Source organism: Pseudophryne corroboree, chromosome 4 (genome assembly GCF_028390025.1).
Source record: "Pseudophryne corroboree isolate aPseCor3 chromosome 4, aPseCor3.hap2, whole genome shotgun sequence".
In the NCBI taxonomy this organism is placed as follows: domain Eukaryota; kingdom Metazoa; phylum Chordata; class Amphibia; order Anura; family Myobatrachidae; genus Pseudophryne; species Pseudophryne corroboree.
The window spans coordinates 523,742,550-523,755,511 of record NC_086447.1 but is presented as its reverse complement, the minus strand read 5'-3'; the positions used below and the strand labels follow the sequence as shown (position 1 = coordinate 523,755,511).

Below are 12,962 nucleotides of genomic sequence, written 5' to 3'. Positions count from 1 at the left end.
TGCACCACAGGTATGGATGGATAGTATATTTGACGACACAGAGGTAGGTAGAGCAGTGGACTACTGTACCGTACTGATATATATTATATACTGGTGGTCAGCAAAATTATGCACTGTCCTCCTACTATATACATACTGCGCAAAACTTAAATGCACCACAGGTATGGATGGATAGTATACTTGACGACACAGAGGTAGGTAGAGCAGTGGACTACTGTACCGTACTGATATATATTATATACTGGTGGTCAGCAAAATTATGCACTGTCCTCCTACTATATACATACTGCGCAAAACTTAAATGCAGCACAGGTATGGATGGATAGTATACTTGACGACACAGAGGTAGGTAGAGCAGTGGACTACTGTACCGTACTGATATAATACTGGTGGTCACTGGTCAGCAAAATTCTGCACTGTCCTCCTACTATATACTACAATGCAGCACAGATATGGAGCGTCTTTCAGGCAGAGAACGTAGATATTTTCAGCACACTGAGCACAGATATTTGCAAGCACACTGAGCACAGATATTTGCAGCACACTGAGCACAGATATTTGCAGCACACTGAACACAACTGAGAGAACTCTGCACACGTCCTCTCCCTATCATCTCCAATGCACGAGTGAAAATGGCGGCGACGCACTGTTCCTCATATAGAATACGAATCTCGCGAAAATCCGACAGCGGGATGATGACGTTCGGGCGCGCTCGGGTTAACCGAGCAAGGCGGGAAGATCCGAGTCTGCCTTGGAACCGTGTAAAATGGGTGAAGTTCGGGGGGGTTCGGATTCCGAGGAACCGAACCCGCTCATCACTAATAAATGGGTGAGTCAATTAGCAGAAACAAATATAATAAAACCCTTTGGTGAGGCTGACAATCGTGGTGCTTTATTGCATAGTATTTATTTACAGAAAGCAGATGGCTATTGAAAGAACAAACAGATACCGGAACACCTGATGACTTTATAGGAATTCCATCTGCTGGGTCAATTTACTTATTTCCATCTAAAGGTAGAAGTTTCCTGACTTTTTGCAACATGAATGCACAAAATGCACCACTACAGTCAGGAACAGCTCAAGGGGTGGGATGACAAGGCCATCGTCGTAGGCTCAGTAGCTTGGAAGGGCACCACCACAGTCAGTTTAGTCCCTCAGGGGCAGATGTATTAACCTGGAGAAGGCATAAGGAAGTGATAAACCAGTGATATGTGCAAAGTGATAAAGTCACCAGCCAATCAGCTCCAATATGTAAATTAATAGTTAGGATCTGATTGGCTGGTGCCTTTATCATCTTGCACATATCACTGGTTTATCACTTCCTTATGCATTCTCCAGGTTAATACATCTGCCCCTCAGTCTCTGCATCATTCTTTCTCCCAGGTCCAGCAACAAGGAGGGTTCAGTGCCTGTGATGCTGCAGAAATCAGCAGGATGCAGGCATAAAGAAAAGGCAGAGTCCCTTCTCCTCACTTGGCAGCACAGCATGCGTGACATCATGATGTTGTACTGCTGGAGGCCTACAGAGCAGAAAAGCCGCAAATTGAAGAGGAGAAATGCAGGTGGAACCCCAAGTTTGTGGCAGGCTGAAGACCTAGTGACACAGGTGGGCTTTAGTGACAAAGGAGAGGAGCTGGAGTGATACATGGTGGGGCGGAGTGGCATGGGTTGCTGGAGTGACACATGGAGGAACTAAAGTTTCATGGGGTCACTGGAATGATACAGAGGGGCTTGAGTGATAGGGAGGAGGAAAACTTGTGACACAGGGGGAGCTGTAGCAAAACAAAGGGTTGCTGGAGTGACACAGGAGGTCTGGAGTGAAAGAGGGGGAAACTGGAATTACACAGGGGGTAGCTGGTGTGACACACGGGAGCTGAAATGACAGGTAGAAACTGAAGTTACACATGGGGTATCTGCAGTAAAACATGGGAGAGCTGGAGTATCCCATGGGGGGCTGAGGTGACGAGGGAACGGGATTAACATGGAGGAGCTGGAAATATACATGGGAAAGAACAGGAGTGGTGTGGGGGGACTTCAGTGACATGGGGAAAGGGGCTGTAGCTGCAGTGACACAAGGGGGAACTGGATTGACAAGGAGGAGCTGGATTGTCACATGGGAAGGGACTGGAATGGCATGGGTTGCTGTAATGACACTGGGAGAACTGGAGCCAGTAAGACATGGGGTGTGGAATGAAGCCTGATGTAGAAATGCAAGGGGAATGAGAGGTGAAATGAGTCTGCTGGAGAGCCGCAATGGGGAAGAGGCTGCTGTAGATTAATGGGGGGATGAAGCAGCTTTAGAGATAAAGCTGGAATGAGGCAGCTGGAGAGATACATGGAGAGGGTGAGGCTACTGAAGATACACCAAGGGAGGATGTGGCTGGAAAGACACAGGGGGTAGGAGGTGGCAAAAGGGAGTATGAGGCTGGTGTGACAAGTTGTAGGAGGCTGGAGGGGACACAGGGAGAACGTTGGTGGAAAGACATGAGGCAGGCAGTAACAGGGCCGCAGGCAGGAGTTACACAGGGTAGGAGGCTGGAGGGAACACAGGGAGAATGTTGGTGGAAAGACATGAGGCAGGCAGTAACAGGGCAGCAGGCAGGAGTTACACAGGGTAGGAGGCTGGAGGGGACACAGAGAGCAGGAGGCTGGAGCGACACAGGGGGCTTGTGACTGGAAATATAAAGGGAGCAGGAAGTGATACAAGGTGCACAAAGCTAGAGTGACACAAGGGGCCTGTGGATGGAAAGACACAGGGCAGGAGATGACACAGAAGGCACAAGGCTGGAAATAACACAGGAGCAGGAGGATGGAGAAACCTAGGGAGCATGAGGCTGGGGGACAAATAGAGCACAAGGCTGAAGGGAACACAGTGGGCAGGAGGTGACACAGGGAATATGAGTCTGGTTGAAGCTCTGTTGTATGATAATGGCATTGGTTGACCCCATATGGTTGACATGACTTAGGAAGAGATTGACAAAAGGTTGACATGGACAAAAGGTTGACACTGGAAAAGGTTGAAAGATACAAAAGGTTGTCAAGTTCAAATGGTCGACATGGCAAGGGTCGACACATATATGGTCGATACCTGTTGGCGCACCTTTTAAAAAATAGAGCTGCATTCTGATGGTGGAGAATCATGCATCCATAGGACCCCTTCTGCACATGTTCAAAATGGTCCTGCGTCATTTCACAAAGTGCCCTAGACTGATTGAAGGGGGGGGGGGGGGCGTGGGCAGAGCTGGGTGTATTGTGTATTGGGCATTCTAATGCAGACTTCCTGGCCTTAGCTATGGAGCTGCTAGGATCAATCTGAGTAACTTCAGGGTTACTCAGATAGCCATGGTCTCGCACAGTGGCAGCTCCTACCTCAGTGGAGGAGGGGGGCTGATGCTGGCCGTGCTGCCGGGTCCATTCTTCCTGCCGCCGGATCCCTGTTCCCTTGTCCCCAGTGCAGTCTGTACAATGTAGTTGATGGACACCGGAAATGGCACATGCGCTGTAGCAGCAACAGTACTGCGCATGTGCAAACCCCAAGCTTCTATGGACTGCAGCCGAATCTGTCCCTAGACAGCATACCTCCCAACTGTCCCGATTTTCACAGGACAGTCAATTTTTTGGAGGACTGTCCCGCTGTCCCACCCACGGGCTGCAGTGTCCCGCGGTTGAGAGCAGTTGGGAGGCTCTGTCATTCACTGCTCTGCTTAGCAGAGCAGCAGTGAATAGGCGCTGTGAATAGGCACTGATCGCTGGCCTGCTAAAATTGTCCTGTGATCAGATAGTCACCGCCCAAGGGGAGTGTATATTCACCGTGCAAGTGTGCGATTGCATGTGTACGCCGAGCTGCTTAAAAATCCCTCGGTCAGCGGACAGCTGAAAATCCGTTCAAGCCTCACTCACCAGTGAATGCTTTTTACCAGTGTGTGCAGTCTATGCGCAGTCCAGGACTTACTTCTACAGTGCGATGAGAACAGTCTGATCGGATCCGGAGCTGAGGTAACACTTCCTCCCTGAAAATGCTTGGGCTAGCCTGCGTTTTCCTGACACACCCAGAAAACGATCAGTTACCACCCACAAACGGCCTCTTCCTGTCAATCAGTATGCGAATATTTGTGCAATTCGAATTTTTGCACCAGCCTGTCGCTGACCGGCAATGCCTGATGTTTTTTGCGAAAACGCACAGCTGCGATCAGGTATGAATCACACCCAGTATTATTAACATCAATAACATTTATTTTTAGCAGTCATTTCCAATATGAAATGGTACATGCAATCACAAGGGGGGATTTGCATGCAATCCAAAACACATAAGATTCAGATTTTAGATCTGGCATCTGAATTTGGTGGTGTGACCCAAGCCGGGACTTGGTTCGACTCGGAACCCCAAAGTTTGACGGTGTTCGGTTTTCAGAAAATAGAATGTGTTTAGAAGTGAAAAATCACTTTCAAATATTAGTATATTGTTTGCTCTGTTTCTCTGATGAATTTTTATTGATTTTCAAACTGACCGTATAAGAGAAAACATTGATGTTTTTCAGATGTTCGATTTTGATCTGGAATTAGTTTTTGGGTTGATTTTTCTGTGTTGCCTTTAATAAATCTCTGATTGGCAAAATAAATGGAAAAGTCAACAAAAAAACTAACAAAATCAACCAAAATTGATGTTTAGTGAATATAGCCCTTTATCTGTGAAGAATGACAAGTGGATTGTGGGACAAAATACTTTCCTTGTCTTCTTTTGTTAAACCATCTCTCAATCTTTATGAGCAAATACATTACAGACCCTAATGAAGTATACTGAACAATAGTAAATTTTACTTGTTCTGAAAGACAGTCTAATTTGGCTACAGAGGGTTGTGTCATTCCGTTTACAATCGGACTCCAGCAACTGATGGTACAGTATTTCTCTACTGTACAGTATGATGACCCTGTCTCTCAGAAAACAAATGAGATTCCATAGAGACGGTTTTATCTAGATCATCATACAAATGGCATATGGACAGCAGTGTGTCTATAGATATTACTGTAGAATAGAAACAGCAGTTTTGACATGTTGTTGGTCCAAACCTCAACAATAACATTAGTTAAAGTATAAGAAGATCTGTCTTTGAAGTTACTAAATTCCCCTCTTGCTAGAATATCAGGAAGATTTAAATTTAAGTTCATGTACCCCAATACATTGTTCTAAAACACTGCTCTAGATGCATCTTCTTAAATGGAAAGTCTGTTGAAATGTTTTGATCAATGAGTTTGTAAAATTGGTTTATATTGTACAAGTTGTCTACAGATACATATTTCCACATTACATGTTGTATATAACTAGGTTATAAGCTTTACTGGGAGGTAAAACTGAAATATACTGGATTCTAAATGATGTGTTACATTTAAATTTTATATGCCAGAAAAAATAGATAAATATAAATATTTCATGAATGCCTCATAGTCCACTGAATATATAGTACATCTGCAAGAGTTCAATACCGTCTTTGCTACATTTTCATTCATTGTGATGTACATGAAAAGATATGATAAAATGTGAAATATTCTATATATATTAGGAATGCTAAAATGGATTGCAATTTCTGCACTTTCACTTCCAGTCTCAGCCGCTGTACTATGTGGCTCCTTCAAAGTGAAAGTTGGCATCTCTGTGGCTCTCCTCACACGTGTCCTTCTAAATCTACTGTAATAGTAAGTTTTGAGAAAAGACATTGTCTGTCAGTGCCCAGGTGGTATTATGCAGCTCCACTTTTTAACAGTGCTCATTGGGATACTGTATCTCAGCACTTTTTATTTTAATTCTTGTACATTTCTATAGCATTATCTATACCTTTCTTAGAATGCTCTTGGTCTTTATTTTCACAGCTTTCTTTCAGATTCACAATATGACCAATGCTATTTTAATAAGGTGGTCTTTAAATCATAAACACTAGCCTTTTTTTAATAATTCACAGGTACACGTGTCCTTTTGTAGCCTTGCTGCATTGCATACTCAATGCAACAGACGATTCCCGGCATAGCAGTACGCTCCCGCTATGCATTAGAAGCAATTAAAGAGCCGGGCCGCAACTATATGCTGCAGAATGCAGCAACAATTGAAAGGTACACATCTGTAGAGGCTAAGTGAAAGGCAATTGTTAGGGAAATATCTCTTCCGTGTAAACTTGGAGCTTCCACAGTGCTGGAGATGAAAATGTACTTATGACCGACAATTTTCTGTTGTTTTTTTTTTATATATATATAATCTGGCCATGCCCCCACAGTTAAAAAATTGGGAGGTGTGATTCGTGTTTGTGGCATGCCCACAAAGCCACACCCACTTTCTATAGGCCACGCTTTTACTGCGCTACAGGAGTCCCTGTTTCGAAATTCCCAATGTTGGGAGGTATGTATTATGTGTAATTCAGATGCAGACACAACTGCCATCACAGCTGCAATTTCTCACAGATCACAACTGCTAAAAGATGCAAAGCTTACCCAAACATAGGCCCACTGGTGCCTTCTCATATCTGTCCGATAAAGTACAACAGTGCAAACATTGGTACATTGATGCGGATTGGGCAGCCACGCAGCCTGAGTTAGTGTGACCTGTCTCAAACTCTGCTGCCTACCTGACATGCAGAGAGCCATCATGCTGTGAGAGAGATCACATGTGCTAATATAAGTATGCCCATCAAGCAGTGTTTCAATAGAAATTCCCCCAACTCGTCTGCACTCCCTGTTACCTCCCCCAAACACTGGCTACCTGTCTCTCACCTTATTGGTGATTCCTCTGTGTGAGTGACATCGTTGTGTGTGCACATTGCAGCTTTGGTTCATCCGCAATGGATAACATTTGCTCCACTTGCATAAATATTGGCCATGGCGTCCACATCCCAATCAGTCCCATTGTTAGGGTAATTGGCTTATGATGAAGTTTACTATACATATGATAGGTGCATGTGATACAGAATGTAGACTATAAGCTCTTCTAGGCCAGGGACAGATTTGAATTAAATATTCACATAAATGCCTGTCATCCATCCCTGCCCCAGATATATGCAGATACATGTACACATGCGGTTAATAGTTATCTTATTACAATTCTATACATAGTTCTTAATCCATATAGAATGTTGTATACCATTGTTGAATTTCTCTTGTAATCTTGCATCCTGCTGTTTAAAATGATAATCTTTCTTGGCTTACCCTATTCTGTCTACGTTAAAGTATTAGGTGGTAGCTACTGCATATTCATGAGCATTCCTTATTCAGTATTTTTGTTTCTGTCTAAAAATGTAACATTTACTGTCACTGTACTTTCAATAAAGCAGTATAACGTGATGACTACAATCTGCAGTCACTCAATCTCATCATTTTTGGCTTATACTAAAGCAACAACTGCTGGCAAATAAAATCATTTTGCACTGTGTATTACAGATGAGGTGGTAAATGACCCAACGGGAGTTTTTCTTCCACAAAATTTGGAGCAGATAATCGAGTCTTGATATTGAGTCAATGAATGTTCTCCTATGCACAAGGGCTGTATTCTCTGTTTGTTTGTTGTACACAGAGAAATAGAACGGACATTGGGGGTCATTCCGAGTTGATCGCTCGCTAGCAGTTTTTAGCAGCCGTGCAAATGCTATGCTGCCGCCCACTGGGAGTGTATTTTAGCTTAGCAGAAGTGCGACCAAAAGGATCGCAGAGCGGCTACAATTTTTTTTTTGTGCAGTTTCAGAGTAGCTCAAAACCTACTCAGAGCTTGCAATCACTTCAGACTGTTCAGTTCCTGTTTTGACGTCACAAACACGCCCTGCGTTCGCCCAGCCACGCCTGCGTTCGCCCAGCCACGCCTGCGTTTTTCCAAACACTCCCTGAAAACGGTCAGTTGACACCCAGAAACACCCACTTCATGTCAATCACTCTACGGCTTCGCTAGACCCTGTGTGAAACAACATTGTTCGTTGTAATAGTACGTCGCGCGTGCGCATTGCGCCGCATGCGCAGAAGTGTCATTTTTTTGCCTCATCGCTGCACAGCGAATGAATGCAGCTAGCGATCAACTCGGAATGACCACCCTTGTACAAACATTTGTGTTAACACACCACTATTACTTCCACTGTTTGCATAGACATACACAATAACAAATGGAAGCCCAGTGCAGAAGCATCTAGATCTGCATAGAAATTGGTCCTAATATAAATGGAGCACAAATCAATGGCCCTCATTCCGAGTTGTTCGCTCGGTATTTTTCATCGCATCGCAGTGAAAATCCGCTTAGTACGCATGCGCAATGTTCGCACTGCGACTGCGCCAAGTAACTTTACTATGAAGAAAGTATTTTTACTCACGGCTTTTTCTTCGCTCCGGCGAACGTAATGTGATTGACAGGAAATGGGTGTTACTGGGCGGAAACACGGCGTTTCAGGGGCGTGTGGCTGAAAACGCTACCGTTTCCGGAAAAAACGCAGGAGTGGCCGGGGAAACGGTGGGAGTGCCTGGGCGAACGCTGGGTGTGTTTGTGACGTCAACCAGGAACGACAAGCACTGAAATGATCGCACAGGCAGAGTAAGTCTGGAGCTACTCTGAAACTGCTAAGTAGTTAGTAATCGCATTATTGCGAATACATCGGTCGCAATTTTATGAAGCTAAGATTCACTCCCAGTAGGCGGCGGCTTAGCGTGTGTAACTCTGCTAAAATCGCCTTGCGACCGATCAACTCGGAATGAGGGCCAATATCTGGTAGATGTTACGCAACTCTGAGAACAAAGATCTGCATTTAAATGAGACCTTCTAATCAATTTCAAGGAAAGAGATGTGGCCCTATTGAAACAATACACTGTGCATCTCAATGCTGCTTTTAACAATGTCTTGGATTTAAGCTTGTTTTCCAATGTTATATGTTGATAATATAGTGATAAAAGCTACTTCTTATAATGTACAGTAACATATCTGTTTGTTACTAAGCTGGAGATGTATCACACATTGGAAAAATATAATGTTAAGAAAGATAAAATAGCAACTAATGAGCTTCTAACGCAGGCATTCCCAACCTCGGTTCTCAAGGCACACCAACAATTCCAGGTTTTAGTGATATCCATGCTTAGTGATATCCATGCCTGAATTAGTACCTCAGTTATTTTAATTTAACCATCTGTGCTGAAGCCTCGATATCACTAAAACCTGCACTGTCAGTGTGCCTTGAGGACTGAGGTTGGCAAGGCCTGTTCTAACTCAAATTTCAAGCAAAGGGGCCAGATGTACTAAGCCTTGAAAAGTGATAAAGTGGAGAGTGATAAACTATCAACCAACCAGCTCCTAACGTTCATTTTTCAAATGCAGCCTGTAACATAGCAGTTAGCAGCTGATTGGCTGGTACTTTATCACTCTCCACTTTATAACTTTTCAAGGTTTAGTACATCTGGCCCACAGACTGTAAAATGACAGGAGTCAGATGGTACTTTATCTCTCTCAACTTTATCTCTATTCAAGGTTTGTTACATCCCGCCCCCCCCCCCCCCCCAAAAAAAAAAAAAAATAGGTTAAACTAGTCAAATAATAGAATTACTCACATTCACTTGAAAAGATACCTTCAGTCAAAAGTTATATAAACTAAAACATTGCCATAGCATTTATTGATTGGTATGGGGAAACAACTATGGCAAGATAGAAAGCTAACTTGAATTTGAAGATATGTTACATTATGACCATCATATCTGTCTAACCATAACTCCACATTTACCTGCTCTGGTCCCAGTTGGCAGCAAACAACACCAAAATCTTCCTGCCAAAGTGGTCAAGATTAGAGAGTACTCCAGGGAATCCATCCTTGAGCCCTTGCTTTATACTTGGATCAGTGGCCTTGAAGTTCTTGAACATATCCAGGTTCTGTTGGCGGTACTCAAAGTATTGAGCCAACAGACGGAAAGCCTCAAAGTGGTTAAATTTCCTCGCCCTCAAAAACCTCAAAATGAAAGCATCATCTGTCCTGAGGAAACCAATATCTGGCCGTGTGATAACCATGTCCCTTACCTCCTGGATATCCTGGTGCAAAGTGTCTGGGTTCTCATTCAGCTCCAAGCGAGCTTTCTCTAGTGTCTCAGGAGACAGGCCAGCCTGCAAGTGAGTCATGTTGACTGGGCAAGAAAAAAATCCTTATATTCCTGAGAGGCCCTGATTGCAAATTGTGCCCAGTCAAAATGTAGGACACTGGTATGTACCAATACTTGAAATAGAAAGAAAACTTAAGATTCCCTCACTTGAGTAAAAACACTGATACACTGTATCTTAGAACAAATTTTAAACCCTTCGTGCTTCCGTATCTTCCGGGATTAGGGATGAGAATTGAAGAGATAAAGAGAGCGCCCCCAGGCAGCAGGAGGCAGTACTAGTAATCAGGAGCATTGAGTATTCCAAGCATCTTGCCCATGATTTTACAGCATATATTCCAGCTCATTTATAGCACAAAGCCAATGGTCCATTATTTTCTTTTTTAAATCCTTGTTTCTGGATATAAATGAAACTAGACCTGTTTTGGTCTGTTATTTCCGTGCTGATGTGTTATTATAAGCCCCAATAACGCCACTCGGTGATTTTTATCAGCTATGGTTATTTAATGCTCACATAAATCCTGTGCCAGGTTTAGTGCTGTTCTCCTTAGTGGTTACAGGATTGCTGCAATAGAAATAAATAGCTGCATACTTCTCATCTTCACTCACAAACCTTGAATAATGCAGCAACCTGCAGTAGCTGTTCCTGTTACACAAAATGCTTATCCCACAGCAGACACACACAAAATCACTGGACAAAATAAATATCTGGGAGGAGGCTGGAGTCCCCCATACATGTGGCTACTGCAGCTGATTCTGTAATGATGATAACAGTATCTTCCCAGGCAATAAGGTAAAAGGGATGGTCGAGCAATTTTTCTCCTTCCTTATTCTTCTCATGCACCAACAGATGATTTGATGTCTGTTTCTAAGAATCCAGCGAGAAATCAGAAAGCCCTAAAGTGTACAGTCTGTCTGTGTAGCTTGTGTTCTTGCCTTGCAGTTGCTGTGGTTAGGATGGCAATGAGATGAGAGGCTGCCCGTCTGTTTTGTGCATTCAATCACTTCTGGTCCTGCTGCTGCTGGAGGGTGGGTGACGTCAGCCTTGGCTGATCCAATACTATGCAGCTAGTACCTCTGCTGCTCATAGCTCTAGCAGTGACTCCAGCTGCCTGCTTCCTCGTACTGCTCAGCAGTATGCAGCATCCTCCCTCTTATCTCCCCCCAACATGCCACTCACATTCTTTGTTACTGATCCTTATTTAATTCTGCACCTGCTGTCCTCTCCTTTGTGGCATCAAGGCACAGTCCCTCCCTAACCTGGTCCAAGCCCACCAGAAGGCTAGCAGCATGTATAGATAGCAAGACATGCCTGCTGCCCTTTGATAGATTTGTACTTTATAGCTGACACTTTCTTTGAAGTTTTGTTTTTAAATATATACTACATGGAAATTACTTTTTCCATATTGATACAGTTTCATAATACAGAACTTGTCTACCTTAAAAACAATATAGAAACAGTTGATAGAGATAACACTTTTTCAAATTTTTGTCTCATTTACCACTTGTAATTTTTTTAAATTCGGTATATTTCATTTATTTTTAAATAACAATGCAACAAAATAAATCAAATGCTATGTCGTAAGCACTCATAAATCATGTCAGAATACTGTACTGTGGTATTATACAGCAAAGAACTGTCAAACAGTACAATACTTCTGTGCTATACCAAAATACGTACCCAATGCATGTTGGCGTGACTGTGGTAGCGTGGGAACATTGTAACATATATTTTGGTCTTGCCCATTGTTAACAAATCTTTGTACTTCTGTTTTTTCTCTTATCTCCAGAGTTTTAGGATTCTGCATAAATCCCCACCCTAACCTTGCTTTGCACCACTTATATTACGGGGTCAAGTAACAACAGGGATATAATGAGTCACGTACTCATTACTAAGATATTAATAGCGCGCCATTAGCACTCATCTATAATCCCATCAGTGGATGCTATTGAAACTGTGGTCCATTCACATTGTGAGTTTGAAACAGTCGGAGCGTCGTATTACTCCTCTGCCAATTGCCCTCATCTTATATGGTTTCAATGGAACACCTACAGCGCCTTGAAACAGTGCTAGAGTAGCGTTCCAAGCTTAGGCCTCTGATTCCCTGTTACTGCTCAGTGATTACTCTGATAACAATGTGCTTCCTACTGGAATCTCCTGATGACATGTTGCATTGTTAATGTTACAGTATTTGAATCTCCATGCCATGCTATGTACCTATTTCACTATATGTACCTATTCGCCTCCATCCCCCCTTTCTTCTTTTTGTATCCCCCTTATACTGTAATGTTTATATGATATAAACCTTCAATAAAAATGTATTATTGAAAAAAAAAAACAGGACCCTGAGTGCCTACATGTTCATCATTGTCCGGGATCAAATTAAGGGGGTGATTCAGATCTGATCGCTGCTGTGTGTTTTTGCACAGCAGGCGATCAGTGATAGACGCGCGTTGCCAAACAACAACAGACATCGCCGACCAGCGACAGGATGGTGCGAAAATTCAGATCGCACGGGCGTTCGCAAGGTGATTGACAGGAAGAGGCCATTTGTGGGTGGTAACTGAGCATTTACTGGGAGTGTCTGGAAAACGCAGGTGTTCCCAAGTGTTTTCAGGGAGGGTATCTGATGTCAGCTCCGGACCCGATCCGCCCCTTCTCATCGCACTGTAGACGTAAGTCCTGGGCTGCGCACAGACTGCACACACTGGATTTTTGCAGCTCGGCGTACACATGCGATCACATGCTTGCACGGGTGAATTTACACTCCCCTTGGGCGGCGACTATCTTAACGCAGGACAGCAAAGCTAGCAGCACAGCGACCAGGTCTGAATTACCCCCTAAGAGTATAGGGTGATATAATCCATC

At 43.6% G+C, this 12,962-nt stretch overlaps 1 protein-coding gene across 1 annotated transcript in view; it reads right to left on the bottom strand.

Annotated features, from left to right (window-relative positions):
- The window catches only part of CLVS2 (clavesin 2), a 172,097-nt gene extending 160,939 nt beyond the window's left edge, over positions 1-11,158 (bottom strand). The window contains exon 1 of the mRNA XM_063917261.1: positions 9,727-11,158. Within this exon, the coding sequence (XP_063773331.1) occupies positions 9,727-10,115 (389 nt within the window). The 5' untranslated portion in view covers positions 10,116-11,158. The remainder of the gene's footprint in view (positions 1-9,726) is intronic.
- Between the last annotated feature and the right edge of the window lie 1,804 nt (positions 11,159-12,962).